The sequence below is a fragment of the Polypterus senegalus genome, chromosome 1 (genome assembly GCF_016835505.1).
Source record: "Polypterus senegalus isolate Bchr_013 chromosome 1, ASM1683550v1, whole genome shotgun sequence".
Classification (NCBI taxonomy): Eukaryota; Metazoa; Chordata; class Cladistia; order Polypteriformes; family Polypteridae; genus Polypterus; species Polypterus senegalus.
Genome location: NC_053154.1, coordinates 280,078,110 through 280,096,268, shown reverse-complemented (window position 1 = coordinate 280,096,268; position 18,159 = coordinate 280,078,110). Strand labels below are relative to the sequence as shown.

The 18,159-nt window shown below is 35.1% G+C and overlaps 1 protein-coding gene across 1 annotated transcript in view; it reads right to left on the bottom strand.

Moving 5' to 3' along the window:
* slf2 (SMC5-SMC6 complex localization factor 2) overlaps positions 1 to 18,159 on the bottom strand; it is a 62,842-nt gene that overhangs the window by 31,665 nt on the left and 13,018 nt on the right. Inside the window, exons 2-8 of the mRNA XM_039775405.1 lie at positions 17,824 to 17,867; positions 15,939 to 16,654; positions 15,594 to 15,648; positions 3,027 to 4,012; positions 2,363 to 2,439; positions 1,896 to 2,018; positions 449 to 616 (exon numbers count right to left, since the gene is read on the bottom strand). Of these exons, the coding sequence (XP_039631339.1) occupies positions 449 to 616; positions 1,896 to 2,018; positions 2,363 to 2,439; positions 3,027 to 4,012; positions 15,594 to 15,648; positions 15,939 to 16,654; positions 17,824 to 17,867 (2,169 nt within the window). The remainder of the gene's footprint in view (positions 1 to 448; positions 617 to 1,895; positions 2,019 to 2,362; positions 2,440 to 3,026; positions 4,013 to 15,593; positions 15,649 to 15,938; positions 16,655 to 17,823; positions 17,868 to 18,159) is intronic.

Genomic DNA, 18,159 nt, shown 5'->3' with positions numbered 1-18,159 from the left:
ATGTTTTATATGTAGAAAATAAAGGTATAAAAAGAGATTTACTGAGTCATAAATTCAAGCTGTTTTGGTTTTCTATAGCTAATTATTTTCCCATGATGATAACTAGCCATTTGCTTTATTCCAGTACTAAGACAATATTAAAGTGTTATGGAATACAAAACACTAAAAAAATAACATGAAACATGAATAAATACTGAAGCATGTTCTAAAAATATGACCAAAACCACTTTAATAAGGGTAAAGTTGGCTGTTATTGGTATGTAACAAGAATCTAATTCTAATACACAATATTCCAATGGGTTATATCACTGATACAGGTTTTTAAAGAAGAAGCAACCTAGTGTATATATCAAAAGAAACATACAACAATATAATGCTTTTAGAGTGAACATGAGTTATCAAATTTGGATGAAACCTGGCAGAGACTTTCAAACTGGCATTAACTTACCTCCAAAGTATTCTCTCACAAGCATTTTTAGGTTGTGTAGTGCAGTTCCTCAGGTCCAGAGTTTGCTGTCTAAATAACTTGCCAAATTTGGATGAATCAAAAATTTCAGTTCCTGGATGTAGATCTGGAATGCCTTCAGGTGTAACAGAAAAACGCTGCAAAAACATTCTGGGAAAAAAAAGTACTTATTTTAATTATCACTTCTGAAAATAGTTTACCTTATTTAATTACTTAAAATTAAGTAACAATATATTGATTCATTAGCCATAAAAATTCAGTTATAATATACTGTATGAATCAAAATCTGGACTATATTATGGGTCTGAATATACAGCAGAACTTTGAAGTTATTTAATCTTTACATTTTCATATAATAAAATCAGATTACTGCAATAGCTAAAAGCAAAATTTTAAACAGGTTCAACAAACAATTACCCCAGAATATTTATATTAATGGAATGCTATCAATACATTTTAAAATAAATCAGGTTATCTGACTAAACATAAGGAGTTTTACTCCAGACAGCTTCATATTAAGAGGTTAACATACATTTAATAAAACAAAATTAACCACATTGCTTTCCCTTATCCACATTTAGTCTCAGAAATATAGTAAAATAAGACAAAGACTATTTATGAATCACTGCTTTCTAGAAAGCACTTCCTTAAAAGACTCAGTTATAACTATGGTTATAATGCAATACCTGGTGTTGTAGGATTTTTCCATCCTATTTTAACACATCATTTCAAAGTACAGAAAGAGCCTTTTGCCTTTGATCCATTCCCCTTTCAACAGCAAGAGTTTGTTGACATTATTCTCCCGTTTGAATTTTGAGAGGACCATTTGAAGTCCATTTAATTTCACGTGGTAGCAGAGTCTTAATTGTTTGAGAACGCAAACTAATCTGATAGGAACTAAGGAAGCATTTCTTGTATCTCTTACATAACTTACAGTAAAAGAGTATTACTTGTACTAAAAAGTGCAGCACTTTACTTTTACTTTAAAACCAGTTAAGTATTTTAATTATTCCTCTTTTGGTTAAAAACGCTATTACACAATATCAACTTTTGGATAGTGTATAAATTAAATAGGATTATAAAATGTCAACAAAGTAATAAAAAAAAGTTCTACTTCTAGCCATTGTGCACAGAAAACCTACATGCATTTAGCACCACACAGCACAAAAACACCACTTGCATTTTTTATGATTACAAGACCACCTATAGTATTTTGACAGAAGGTAGGGTCATAGATATAGAACATTGTTTAAAAAATCTAACTAGTGTTTAATTTAAATAAAGGAATAAATAAAGTATAGAAATAAATATGTCTGTTGTTGACTACAGAACAACAATCTCTGGTGTCTCATTCAGACTGCTTTTAACTGCAATAAATAATTATTGTACTGTTGAAAAAAAAATAAAATAAATTCCACAATCAGAATACCTATGTTCCTCAGATATACAATTCTCTTCAGCAGTGCTCTCTTCATCCTCACATTCCATCTGCCGTAAAACACGTCTTCCTTCCTCAATGTCATTCTGTAATTTCACCTGGATTTCATTTGCCCTATAAATTAGAATGGGTTGTTTAATAACTAATACAGTACAACTGGTACAATATAAGTAAAGCAAAAAATAGCTTACAATGAAAATTGTTGGTTATAAAATTCCAAGCAACAAAGAAAAAGTGACTTAAGAGTTTATACTCGGGACTTGGCCTTACAAGGAAAACTTTAGGCTAACCCTATGTTGTATTAATTATCATTAATAACACATGTTTAAAAAATGAATAAAACTCTTAAAAATTTTGGAAAACAAAGAAAAAAGTTTAATATGACAGCTGTTACAGTAAATTGTTTTGCACATTACTGCCCATAAAAGAAAGTGAAGTAAGAAATTTAGTAATACAACCTTTGGTTCTCCTCTTTTTCCTTTAGCATACGTGCAAGGCTGTTCTTATAATTTGTTTTGGTGGTGAGAGCTGTAAACTAAGCAAGAAAATTAACTTCTCTTACAGTATGCTCAGTGTCAAACAATTCACAAACCAGAAATAATTTTTATATATTTCAATTTTGGATAAGTTGATTAACACAACCTACACCATTGGGGTGTGGGTTTTGAAACTGAAAATACTATAAAGACACAGTACACCTTGATACAATGTTAACATACTATGCTTCTTATACTGGCCGGAATAATTTTAATACAGCCATAAATTACAGTCCATGGAATTAATGAAAAAGGCTGGGCTGAATTGGGCATGGAGGAATCTGGTCTTTAGCTGTTTATCATCTCATGATGAACATGGCAGAGAAGTAAATGAAAACAATGTTGTCAGATGTACTATTCTGACAAATGACAAAATAAAAACACAAAAAAGCAGAAATTCTAGACTTTGTACACGTGCAGTTCTACTTACTGTCCTTAATATGCCAATTTTTTTACTGTAAAAAAATTTATTCAATTTACATCCACAGACTAAATTCATAAAATGTTTTACATTAGATGATCTAATAAACCTGCAACAGTTCCCCAACTACTAAGCAAAGTGTTCAAAGTGTTTTTGCCTACTTACATTTCCTGATGATAAAGGTGTATTAGGCACTGAATAGGCATTTGAATCAGGTGTACTAGGAGGTTCCGAATTTAAAGGCATAAATGCATTCATTGATAAAAAAGGCTCATCATCTTCACTGGCGCTTTCAGTACTTAGATTGCCAGAAAACTCAGTCAAAGAATCTGTAGATGTATTCAGTGCACATTTTGTAAGAACACCAATTCTATTTTCAATCACCTTAGATGAAGTAACAGGTGAACCAATATATCCTTTTGTGGGCTTCTTTGGTGAAACAGTGTCACTACCAAGCATATCTGTCCCCTCCGATGTAACTAAGGATGGAGGAAGTTCCCTGTTTTTTAGATTATCATTGGATATTTCTTGATCAGGCTCACGGGCAGAAAGGGAAAGCTGAGAACTGAAATCAAATGCAAGAAGACTATCTTCAGTATTTACACAGTTATTTTTAGAATAATTTTCTTCTAAAGAAGAATTAGAAGAAACTTTTCTAGGTGCTGCAGCCAAGTATTTGGTTTTACTATTTGATTTTACATAATCACTAGGATCCGTTTTCTGGATTTTTGTTTCATGAAATAGTCTTCGAGCTGTATGCTTAGTAGTACGACACAAAGTATTCTTGTTCACTTGGTCCACAGAAGACTTAAGATGTAAACGTGGACTTGTTCCAGAGAGTGCAGACACAGAATTGGCAACAGCAGCATCTTCTTTACAGCTTGAAAGCCGATATTTAATATTTTTACAGCCTCCATTTTTCCACTGTGCATCAGGTTCCTCTAATTTAATGCCACCTTTGACAGGGCAAGTTTTTTTAAATTCTGTACGGTCATTTTCAAATTCCCTTTTCCTTTTAACAGATGAAGAAATGGCTGAACTGCCACCTTTAGGTTCTGAAAGAGAACGGCATGGTAAAGTCTTCTTAGAATACTTGTCTTTACAAACCAATGTGTTGGTGGGGCTTTGGAATGATGAAGGAGCTTTATGTGCTGGAATAATCACAAAAAAACAAATAAATTTTAGACTGGATAATATAGTAGGTATAGTATATATACACAAAACATACAAACAAACACATACACACACGTATACATAAATGCATACATACGCACACACACATTTAAAAATGCATGGTACCAAAATAAGTTGAATATATTGCAAACCTTGCCAAAAGCCTCTCATCATAGCACCACCACTAAGCACAACATCTGACTTTCTTGAGGACAGTCCATAACTGTAATTCTTCATTACTTTCATCATGAGCATACGGACAAGGATATCAAGCCAACAGGATCAATGAATAAGAAATAGTTTGATTTTTTGTATAATAAATAAAAGAAAAACAGTATGCATGCCCCTTCATTGCTCTTTAAGCATATGCGCCTGTGTTTACTCCAGATACCACTCCACTTTATCATAATTCTTTTAGTAAGCTGTACAGTTCTGTTTTACTGGTATAATACATACATGTCAACTCATATACTACTAGTAACACAGCAGTGAACAGCCACATGCTGAACCATATTACACAGCAGGAACCCTCAAATTCAGTACTAGAGAGCTGCGGTGGGTGAAGGTTTGTTCCAATTCAGTTTGTTTTAGTTCAAAGCCAATTATTTCTGCTGAAGTAACTGCTGTATACTTTACTACAACATTATTTCTTCCAGTGTTGTTATTCTTGCATGACTCCTATTCACTTGTTGTCATTGCCCCCTATTCCTATTGCTCAACATTTCTTGAAACTTGGTCCCTCTCCAGTGCAACTTTTACCAGTCATCATGCAGGCCTTGTTTTAAAATTAATTTTGAAAATTCCCTGGCTATTATAACCCTTTAATTAATGTGGTTGTTTGCCACTTCTGCTAAATCAGTCCTGTCGGGATGGCTGATGTCATACCACCTCAATGGCCAAGGGGTCATTGTGGATTACTGGTTGAAATCAGCAGCTTTGCAATGCAAATCAAGCAAAAATGTAATTGAATTTTAGTATTGTTCAGATAAATACATTTATTTTACAAAATGTAACTATTAAAAAAAGAATTAAGCTAATAAGTCACAGTTGACCATTTGTGGTCCACTATATTTGACTTTAGGAAATTCGTCCTCGGGCTGAAATACTTAACTACAACTGATTTACAATAAATGTGTTTTCTTTTGATTACATGAATATATTGCTTATTACTTAAGTTTTTACATTTTTTTTTTATTAAAAGAGGAAAAAAAAAAACTGTGCAATTTTTTTTCTGCTATAGATGAGACTAAACTAAATAGTCAACTTCTCTATTCTGATAATGTAAAATGTTATTTTGTACATTTTGGAAAACTTCCATACTTTTTATAAAATGCCCCTGATATTTCAGCCAGTGCAACAGAAATTGCCCAATGCAATACTTTCCTAACCTGTGGGAAAGAATTTTGAGGTAAAACAGTGACCAACTACTATTTTTTTTTGCCAACAGCAACATACTGAAAGAAAAATCTTCACACCACCCTTTGCTCATTCCTTTCTGGTTCTTCCATTATAAAATGCAGACTACACAGGAAGCAGTAATCATTTGATTCAACAGTCACCCTTATTACACTACTATACTGGAATATCCATTTCAAAAACCTAGAATTGTAACTTTTAGCTAAATGTGGGTAACCAGCTGTTGTCCCAACTCTTTGCAGTCTCCTACTGAACATAAAACATAAACCAAAACAAATCTATATACAGTCATGCAACAATTTATGGTCAACTGAGCTGAGGCCATTTGTACTAGAGAGGGTCAAGGCCCATAGAATAACAATATGGCAATGATGTTCTAGAAACTGCCTTTTCTTTATCACTTACTTATAGCCACACTAGTAGCCATAGAATGATACCATCTGCACAGAAGCAGTGACAGAAGTGGTAAAGCTGCAGTCCTATGGCTGTCTTCTTCACTGTACTGATGCTGCAGCCCACATTTTTTTTGAAGTAGCAATTCACACATCTGATAGACCTTAAAAGTTTTAAAACTTTGCTCATAGTCTGCACTTTTCTCTTCCATCAAGAAGATTATAGACACCTTGTAAATAGTAATAAGAATAATAACTCTTTTGTTATTGTTATTTCATGGGGTCTCATATGTTTTCTGACTCCTGGAGGGGATTTTAAGGTATGTTTTGATATGCACTGCTCCATGTGACTGATTGTTATTCATTCAGCCTTCACCATCTTCCCTTACAACATGAACCCAGTGTGCGACTGCCAAGTCTAAAAGATTGGTTTATGCTACTCTGTACAGGCAGTTAAAGTATGCATACAGATGACTCACACAAGACCCATAGAGCTTCAATGTATTGAACCGCACACTTTGTGACCAACATACGGCCAATCCCAAATAGAGCTGTATGCCATACATCCAAACAAAAGCATACTTTTAACCAAAGTGAACAAACAGTGCAATTATATATTCCCTTAGATGATCTACAAAATTATTTTTTAATCAAAATCAGTGTTGATCATTTGACTTAACAGTTGTGTAATTACCAGTTCCATATGTTGCTTTAATGGGAATAATATGTGTAGTAGAAAAAAGGAATTTGTATAGATGCAAAAATAAATGGCCATGTAGAGAAGTAGAATAAGGTAGATAAATCAATGGGAACCCAATTAAGTCAATCACAGGAGATACATTAAGAAACACGTTTGGGCAGGAAAGAACTGAATAGAAATAAAGAACCTGGTCAGTTTGGTGGTACCTACACAAGTGAATGTAAAACACACAAAGCCAAGAGAAAAAGTAATCTCACAAAGCATTAGGAAGAGGACAATGACAGCACATCTATCTTAGGTAGTCTAGAAAATCATACAAAAAAAGATTTTAGCATTACACAGACACTGCAAGACAAATAATTTACAAATCAAGAACATATAGTATGACAACCTGGCCTTGAAATTGACATACTTCCAAAAAAAAAAAACTCCAAGATCCAAGAGAAAAATAATGAATCAGGTAAAAGCCAACACACTTAATCATCCAGAGAATTTAAAAATGTCCTTGCTGAATTTCAGGCAACTGTACATCCCATCCATCAGGAATAACAACACTAAATTGAAATATCAATCATGGAAGGTTTGTAACAAAAAACAATCTGCTCTCAAAAAAGAACCAAACTGCCAGTCTTAAGTTTGCCAAAGCATGTGGACAAACATTACAGTTTCTGCAACTACATTCACTGGGCAGATCAGTCCACTATTTAATTTTAGGTCACAATCAAAATAGCTATGTTTGGAGAAGGTCCAACATTGCCAAGCACAAAAAAAATTACTTTATTCCCAGAGTCAACAATATTGGTGGGAATACTATCAGGAAAAGTGGGTCTGTGGGGTGGGTTAAGCCCTCATGATACATTCCCCAGAATGATTAGGGGCTATAACAGATGTTTACTCCAGGTTATTGCTACAAGCTACTGACTTGGGCTCTCAATTTTTTAACAACAATGAATATATATAATTTTGTTAATGTTTGTGTCCTTTATTTTGAATGTTTTTATTATGAATTTGGGTTTAGATAAATACCTTTTAAAATGTATTTTAATATTTTGTGAGCAGCATATCAGACACCGCTGTAGTGTCCACATACTTTCAAATAGCACTAAACAGATGCGTTTGAACCAATATACGGTATATTTCTTCAAAGGTTGAATCCAGCATCAGATGATATTCTGTTTTTCTTGACAAAGAATCTAAAATGGTTATATCAGCCTCATTTGATTCAGGAAAACACACCTTTATTTTCAGAATCAGACATTGATAAATTTATTTGCACTAATGTATACTTTCATTTTCACCACAAAAAAGTTAAAGGGTATGTTCTACCTTACCTACCTGAGGATACGAAGAGATTTTGTTTCTGTTAAACTGCTGTTTATAGTGTTACACTAAAGATGAAAGGGTCATCTTAGTTTTGCTATTTACATTTACACTGAAGACTTAAGTTTATTGTATTGTTATTTTTATTTTTTTTATTTTTGTTGAATATTTAAGTCTTTGAAGGATTTTCCTTTCTTATTTAAAATGGTTTTTGATTCAACTTCGTAATGTATTTTTTCTACATCATTAAAATGTCCCAAAATATTTTTCTTATTGCAGAAATGTCCAGAAGTATTGTGATATACTTTTACGGCCATATGGTCCATCTTTACCCTTAGTGCCACCCTCTACAACATTACTTGTTAACTTGCTACATGTGCTGATGGTTCTCGGTGTTTAGAAAAACAGTCTAATGCTTCTGTGAAATTCACCCATAACCATTTCTCATCTGTGCCCCAATCTTTTTGATGAAGAACACATTTTAAAAGTAACAGCTAGAACCAACAGTAATAATTGAATACAATTTAAACATTTTTGTCATCTGTTTCCTTAAACAAGAGGATTTAACTCCATTTTTAATCTCATAGCTTATACCTCACAATCCTAGAATCAGCCTGGCAGCTCCTCTTTGAATTTTCTCTAACCGTGTTCTTTTTTATATGATACAGAAACCAAAATTGCATGCAGTACTAAGGAAAAAAAAAAGAACTAATCCAAGGCCGAACACAAAAGGTCAGTTCTTTCTTCATATTCACATGTACAATGAGATCCAAGTACCAAGGTCTTTCAAAGATTTCTCAGATACAAAAAAGTTGGCAATTATTCATAGAGTAGAGAAAATACTCCTCCTTCACACATTGCAACAAGTTAAACTTATCTAATGACCAAGGTCATAATAAAACCAAGAAAAACAAGACAGTTCAGCATCTGTCACTTATGCAAATAATTATATCCTATAAAGATTAAGTAAAATTTGCAGCACAGTTAGGTATACAAATAATCCCATCATTCAATGTACCTAAATACTGGGTAAAAAGACATGATCCCACAGCACTCCAAAAGAGGCTTCCCTAGTGGGTTATAAAGTTGATACAATAAAGTATTCAAACCTCTTCACTTTTTACACATTTTCTTATGTTGGAGACTTTTTGAAAATTTACTAAAAATAAAAAACTGAAATATCACATTGATAAAATAATTCAGACCCTTTGCCATGACATTTGAAATCTGGCTCAGGTACATCCCATTTTATCGTTCATCACCGAGATGTTTCTACACCTTGTTTGGAGTCCATCTGTGGTCAATTCAATTGATTGAACAGGATTAGGAAAGGCACCACAGTTGGCAATATTTATATGAGAAAAAAAGCCAGCTACAAGTTTAAAGAACTTTGACTACAGACCTTAGAGACAGGATTGTGTTAAGGCACAGATCTGGGGAAGGCTACAAAAAATTCCTGCAGCACTAAAAGTTCCTAAGAGCACAGAACCCTTCAAGATTCTTAAATGGAAGACATTAGGAACAACTAAGACTATTCCTAGAACTAACCACCCAGCTAAACTGAGCAATCATGGGAGAAGGACCAATATACTAGAGGTGAACATGAACCCTATAGTCAATCTGGCTGAGCTTCACAGACTTAGTGTGGAGATGGGAAAAACTTTCAACACACCACCAATCTGGGTTTTCTAACAGAGTGGCCAAACAGAAGCCTCTCCTGAGTAAAAGACACATGGAAGCCTGCTTGAAGTTTGCAAAAAGGGCTCCAAGACAGTGAGAAACAAGATTTTCTAGTGTGATCAAACCAAGATTTTCATGATGTCTGGAGGAAACCAGGCATTGCTCATCTTCTGTGCAATACCAATGAAATAGTTAAACATTGTTCTGACAGCATCATGCTGTGGGTCTGTTTTTCAGAAGCAGGGAGACTAGGCATTGTTGAGTGAAAGCTGAATGGTGCAAAGAACAGAGATTTTCTTAATGAAAACCTGCTCCAGAGCAATCTGGAAAGTTCACGGTTCAACAATAACCCAAAGTAATAATCAAAGACAACACTGCAGTGACTTAGGGATAAATCTGGCAATCTCCTTGAGTTGCCCAATCAGAGCCCTTACTCAAACATCTCTAGAGAGGCCTGAAAATAGATTTCCACCGATGGCTTCCATTCAACCTGATGGAGCTTGAGAGGGTCTGCAGAGAATGGCAGAAAATCCTCAAACCCAGATGTGTGAAGTTTGTTGCGCCACACCCAAGACGACTCCTGGCTGGAATCATTGCCAAAGGTGCTTCAACTATGTACTGAGAAAATGGTCTGAACACGTGTAAATGTGATATTTCAGTTTTTAACAAGTTTGCAAAAATTTCTAAAATTTGATTTTGGATTTGTCATTCAGCATTAGAGAATTTTGCTTGATGGTGTGAAAAAACAATGATTTTAAGCACAAGACTGCAACACAGCAGTTTACCACATCAGAAGTCACCTCAGTTACTTGTCGCAAAAGTGATGGTGCATGGTGGATAGTAGATAATCAGTTATCTCTGACACAATGCAGCATATACCAATAGAACTATGGAGATGGAAAAAGAAGATTAAGATGGGAGTCGACACTGCGACAGATCTCTACAACAAAAAAAAATGAAGAGCTTGTTAGGGAAAAAGTGCTTAGAGGGTACTTATTCCACACAGGCTTCAACTTGCTATAGCTATATTTAAATGATCACATGCCTTTAAGTATTGAATAGCTTACATGTCCTAAACAGATAATGTGTCTGTTTCAGCACTTGAATTTTATGTACACACACTTGTAATGCACAAAATACATGCTATATTATTAATCATGGACAGCAGAGTAAGGTAGTAGGAGGGCTTTGACAACTTTTGTTTTATTAATGTTAACATTTGTATTTTGCATGGTTATATTTTGTATGCTGAATTATGTGATAACACTTAATAATGTTACAATTTTTTCTTCTTAAAGCTCATCAATTTTTGAATGGGTCAGTTCAAACTTGTGTGCAGTTATTGCACTATATTTAACGCCCTTTGTGATGAACGCTCATATATTCATCTAACGTAAAACAAACTAAGCAACTATAAATAGAGATGCCATAAATTAGGAAAATAAAGTACCACAAACAAAATGACAATTATTACAATGTTGTCCGGAAATAATGCTTACATCAAGAAAAAGTCTTAATTTGCGTAAGCCACTCTATTTCAGGGTGCTCATATGAAATGTAACAATTTACTTCATGAGGTAGAAGTACGTAATAAACAAGAATAGTTGAATCAGATATGTGGAACATTAGAGTTTGTGCTTAAATTTAAATGTCTAAATAGTCTCGATCATATCAGAAATGAATCATTTCTCACCCTCTGATAGAGGTCCACAAAGGGCAAGATCCCTAATAAAGGATCAAAAAAAAAAAGATCATATTAGTCTATATTACCAATCCCCCTTTTTTTTTTTTTTAATAAAGTTTTGTGAAAAGGAGTAATTTTGACCCATTGCATCTCATTAGGGAATGAACCCCAGGGGTCGGGTAATGTGGCATTCACAACTTCAAGTATATGACCATTTTTGATGAAAATACCTATTGGTTTAATGTCATAAGGGTGCAATTTCCTGCACAAAATATGGTCCAAAATGACCTAAATGTAGGGTTTTTCAGGCCTATATGGCCAAAAAAATAAGGGAACCTCAAAAAGGGTAGTGTATTACTAGACATCAACACAAGTCACACAATATATCATATAGGGAGGTTTTCTCATACTGACAAGTAAACAAACACTTTACTAACCTAGGTGGAAAGGCAGATGCAATTTGTTGCCTTTTTAACAGGATTGGAGAGTTGTGCAGTGATGTGTGGCAATTCTCTGCTAAGAAGTGATATTATTTTGTCTGCTGGTGTGGTTGCCTAGATGTGTGTAATGGAGTTGGAAGACAGCAATGCCAAGCACATGTGTGTGAATCTCAACTGCTTCAATGACAAACAATAATGTGTATATAGATGAGCGTAATGAAGTTGCTGGGTCAGATGACGAGTGCTTGGTTTAAAAGGAAATGTTTGCTGTTACTGGAAAGAGTAAAGCCTTGAGGTGGGAAGGGATGGCAGGTGTCTGGGAAAGTTAATTTTATCATGACCAGGCAAAATAGAATTATTCAAACTGATGCTGATCATAGAGCTCAGGTACAAGATAAATTATTTCTGAAGACACTTTTGTACACCTGCATATCGTTACTAAGTGTAACAGATCTAAACCATAATGAAATAGAAGCACATTTTTTAAGTGCATTCAGTTGTTCAGAATATGACAGGAAAAGAACAACAGAGGATGGGATTACTAAAGTTTACTGTTTGTTGTTGGTAGACATTTATTCAAGTTAATTTTAGGATGAGGCAATTACATCATTTGCCTCTGTAGCAGTTTTAAATCAACTCTGAATCATGTTTATAATACTATCATATAATGCTGCAGTCTAATGACACAGAGTCCTCAGTCCTTCAGTGGCCACCCCTACTTTAGATACCCTATAGTCCATGTTCTGAATTATTTTCTGTACACTGGGTATGTATAGAGTTCATTATGCCTCCTAGTCTTTTTCAAAAGGTGACTTTCATATTCTAAATTTAAATTAATTGTATTACCTGACCTTAACTTCATCTTACAAAATATTTCCTCAACACTGAATTTTGTCCAGACTAATCTGTAATCTGTATTTTTAAAAATATCTACATAGCATATTAAAAAGAGCAGCGGACTGCGTAAGACAATTTTGAACCTATCAACACACTGCAACCTGAACTCTAGTTTGATAACAAGCTTCTCACATAATGCCTTATCCAAAGCTGATAATTAAGATAAATTAATATAGGTTTTGAAGTTTCTGCATAGAATTCTAGCATATTAGTGAAATATGACCCTGCCTATTTAAACTAACATTGACTTCTCACTAATAAAACTATTCTTGACATATCGTGCTCAAACATTTCCTTAATAATTCCTTACACTAAATTTACCTCTGATGCATGTTGAGCTCACTAGACCAGGGGTGGGCAATGTCGGTCCTGGAGAGCTGCAGTGGCTGCAGGCATTTGTTCCAACCCAGTTTCTTAATGAGAAGTCAATTATTGCTAATGAAGGAGCACTTACTGTGACATTTTGATGCTTCATTTTAGTGGTCTCGCTTGTTAAGGTTCCCCACCCTTAATTGCTTATTTAAATTTTAAACAGCTGCACTAGACTATAGTTACTAGGATGAGCCCGATCACCTTTTTTATATAATGGACTGACATGCTAATTTCCAAAGTTTTTTTTTTTGTTTTATCCCTCTCCCTGTTGATCTTATTTAATTTCCCCCTAAGGACAAATAAAATATCTATCTAGAAATTTGCCCAAAGTTCATTAATTGTGTTTGTATATATACTCAATCTCCGTAAGCACTCAGGCATCTGTGATCTGTTATCTAGTCCTCATGATTTGTTTCTTTGACTTTTTAATCCAAGCAGCACATCCTTCTACAATTTCCAAACCAGCGAGTACCTCCTTAATAGTCTCAGCAACTGCTGAAAGACTACCAACTTCTTCACACATAAACATTGGTTGTTTATGCATTACACAACTTTTGCCCCTTCATTTTCAGCCCTTATGTAGCCATGGAGGAGTTCTCTTTAATTTCTTACTAATTCTACAGTTCAGCATGAACTTGTCTTGCATTAAAAAGTTCTATAAAAAGTTTTTAAACCTGCTCCTGAATTGTCCTTACACTTAAATATTTAATTACCATGTTACACATCGAATTCTAAGAACAAAATAGCAGGTTTTGGTTGCTTAACATTAGCGCTATGACTTGATGAATGCATGGAAGACTGTAAAATAATTTGCTTTGTAATTTATGCTACATCTACATATTAGGACTTGGTAAGGGTAGGAGAAAGTAGAATGCAGGAAAATACAGGTTAGATCAGGTTAGGTTGGGGAGCATGAATTGGTACAGTGCATTGCCGCACACACCACATGACGAAACAGCTTGGGATCCTTGCAGGGCTGTGGAGTCGGTAGATAAATGCTCCGAATGCGACTCCTCAGTTTCTAAATCTTCCGACTCCTCTGTATGCATATACTGTGCTAATGTATTTTCTACATCCATTGAAGGAAAGGAAGGCAACATACATGTCATTTCACCACAGAACTACTGGCCAGTGTCACTCACCGGCCAGCTGATCAGCAGAACGAGCCTCTGCTGGAGACAGGTAGGGAGATCTGTGTTCTCGGCTCCTTCAGCCCCCTTCACTAGCGCATAGTGAAGTGGAGCCGATGGAGCTGAGAACACACCAGATGATTTTTCAGGCGTTTGACGCATGATGACTCGTTGAACGGCCGAAAAATCGGCAGTGTATCTGTAAATGTATGGGGGGCTTTAGGCTAGGTTCACAGTTCCCTGTAACAGTGGAACATGACACAATGGAAAGCGGTGCCGCACCTTACCTGTGCATTAATCCCATATAGTGACGCATGCAGTCAATGAAAAGCATGCTTCATGGTTACTTGACATGTTCGTTCTGTGGTAACATTATGCACTGCATGCATTGGGCTTTATTCTTACAGCAGAGAAGTAGTTCATTATGACTGTTTGTGAATTGGGACATTTCAACTTACTTTTTTAATTCCCATTTAAATTTAGTAGGAGTCCAGGTACCCAAAATTGTCTCCGACTCCGACTCCACAGCCCTGGATCCTTGTTGGCAATCCCCCAGACAGACACGCGGTCCAATCCCACCCTCTGGAAATGACCATCTATCTACTGCAGCCAGGTGTTACACTGGCATCCCCTTGGCCTGTTCTAGCCACTTGGGTCCTCAACAATGAGGATCCTGCGAGCCGGATAACCCTCAGAGAATTGCAGCACACGGCCGTAGTGCTGTAACTGACACTCCCTCGCAATGCAGGTAATGTGCGTCATTCGGGACTCCATGAGCAACCGCTCTTTGACACAAAGTCAAACCAGCAGTACCCAAGGCCACTCCGAAGAGACAATACTGAAGGAGTCCAGTCTTCGTCTCACGTCACTAGATAGCATTCATTTTTTGCAACCATATAGCAAGACAGGAGGCACCAGGACTCTAAAGATTTGATCCTTTTGCATAGATATTGGGAGCACAACACACCCCACCCCTTTCCAGCGACCTCATGACCGCCCCATGCTTTCTCAATCCGTCTACTGAATTCATAGGAAGAGTCACCAGAGACATAAATTGCACTACCAAGGTAAGTAAACATTTCAAAAATACATTAAACTATAAAATCTAAAGTTGTAGGTATTCTTTTACACTAACGTACACAGTGAAATAGCATTTTCATCTCTGGGGTAGTGGTTTTGACATTCTAAAGTCAGCTTGAAAGTGCTGTAAATGTTAATTTACAATAGTTTTAGCTCAAATCACATGAAAAAAATATGTTTCAAATGCCAGTACAAAGATGAGAAAGTGCCATGTAATTAAAAAGGATTTTGAAATTTTCACAGACATTTCTGAAATCCTAAAAGATATAACCAACACAAAACAGAAATATAAAAAAATTGTCTTCCCAAAATAAATGACACCATAGAAAACAGCATGTAAAAAAGATGCAAGTGTAAAGAAAATCAATTAAAAACAAAACTCAAAATGTAAAACTTAATGCTTTTTTTTTGGAATATTAGAAATCCAAAAGGATCAAGATTTATTTACCTGAGGTTTTCAATGAGTTAGAATGTAGCTTGTTGTCTTCCCAGGAAGCATTTTCCTGTGGAAGAAATAGCATCATTGAAATAATATGCTAAAAACAAAATTCCCCAGATTTTGATTGATTTTTGTCACTGTTACAGTCAAGTATCATCTCTCATAAGGAACTAAGTATGCACAAATTTTCTCAGAGCAAAAAGGACACAAACATATAAGGCAGCTATGAAATGCAGGCAATAGCACCTACTGTAGATTAAACAAAATATTTTTCAAACATCTCTCACTGTCATAAACTGCAAAATACTAGATTTGTCTTAAAACATTTGAAACATTAGCCATAGTGGAACTTACATTTGAAATGCAGAAGCTGTTTAAAGAGTGAGGAGAACATGAATTTGCTCTATCACGATGCTTCTGTTCTTGCTTTTTCTTCCTCTGTTCCCTCTCTTTTAAATATGATTTCAATGAAACCTGAAATGTTGAACTCTGTGAACCTTGCAGCTGTTTTCTAGAGCTTTTATCCGAGGTTTCCAAAAATCTTAAATCAGAAGAACGTCTGGTCTTTACACAAGAAAAGTTATTGTCCTTGTTGCCAAAGGAGTTTTTTCTTGTGCTATCCCCATTAGCCAATTCACTTTCTGTGTTCTTATTGTTTTTATTTCTGTGCAGTGCAGCATGGCTAGGTTTGGAAACCTCCTCCTTCTTATTTGAAAGGCAGGAAGCAACAGAATCATTTTTTTCAACCTTGATAGTTGTTAAGGGGTCAGTCATGAACAGCTTTTTCACTACTACACAAGGCATTGAGTACTTGCAAGTGACATTTGCAACTTTACAGTCCATGTCTTCAGTTTTTTGTAGCTTGACTGTCTTCCCAAATGCTTCAAGGATGGGACTCTTGGATGGTGTTGTCTGTTTCATCAAGCTAGGTCTCCTTCTGGATTTTACCGGGGTTCTGTTTGATGTATATTCGGAAGCCATCTTTGGCAATGATATGAGACTTGTATGCTTACTTTCCTTTGCTTCATTGTTACAGCTTTTTGGTGACTCAAGTACAGCTCGCTCTTTAACTAAAATGAATAAGAGGCGAATTAGCAATACGTTTTAGAATTCATAATAATGCATTGCTATTATTCACTACTGTACAATAAAGGAGGTGTGTTAATAGGCTATAGATAAAATACTTCAAATACAAAGATACAATATAATTACAGACCTCTACCAAAGCCTTCAAGCATAAAAACTTTCGTTAGTCATATTGTTATAGCATATTGACAACTATTAAAATATAAAACAGGATTCAAATGTATTTGCATCATTCAATCTGCTTTGATATGCATAGTTGAACAAAACCAGATAAAGGGGTGAAGTGACCCAGAGTTCAGTAAATCAGCCAATCAATCTGTCTTCCCCTTTCCTTTTGTTTTGAAACATGTATATTTTAATTCATTAAAGTACAAAAAAGGTAAGGTGGAGTGCCATAAAATGTGTAGATTTTCTTAAAGAAAACATCCAAACAGATCCTCAGAACTGCTCATTCATTCAGGTCCCACCAGACCACACAGTTCTCCCGAGAACTCAAAGGAACTCGCTCTCAAGACAATCTGTTAACATGCCCTATACGTTTGGAAATGTTTTTCTCTTTTTTCTAGTGGACTGTGTTCATAGAACATTATGGTACACAAGAAGGTGCAGCCATACAAATTTTCAAGCATTCTGTTACTATGCCTAGCAAATTTGTGCTGGTGCCTCATTGCAGCCATTCACATCCTAATTTCACTCTTTCCCTAATTACCCCAAACTTGTAAAACACAGGCAAGAATCACAATACTGTACACAGTTTATAGCTTAAATTTGGTTCATCTAATGATTGCCTCCACTTTTATTTGTGATCCAACACCTACTATATACCGTAAATTTAATTTCATGCAACAACTCTTCTAATCAATACACTACATTTTAGGCTATTAATCATTTCTTTAAAAAAAACTTTGCCTAACCTAAATGGACTTGCAAAAAGGTTGAATTCTAAGTTCAAATTTACTGTCATACATACAGAGTGCAGCAAAATTCCTGCATGTTTCACTAATGTGAAAAATTAACACTCTGATACACTAAGATCATGAATTATCAAAAGTAAGCAAGCAACAGCAATAGTTTTACATTGTATATCAATACAGGCCTGGACTCAATGCAGGTAATGAAATATGGGGGCATTGAACTGAAGAGCTCAACTTACCTGGAGAATTGCTAGGTCTGAAGAAATCTGTAATAACTTGATTACTAAAAAGGCAGAGCAAATGAAACAGAATTAGAAATCCCCATTTTTAAATATTTCTAATATTCACAACACAGTATTAAAAAAGGTATTATAATGCTTTATTATTTCATTCTTAAAGAACATCCACATCTGTAATACATTACCTGCTAAAAAGAAATCTTAACCAAATATTATAGGACACTAAACCTGCATAAGCTTCCAAGTCCAAAGTAGTATTTTCTGAGAAACACAGGAAGTGAAGAGCTTAATGAATTAGACTATAAAAAATAAATTGACTACGTGGTTGGGTAATGT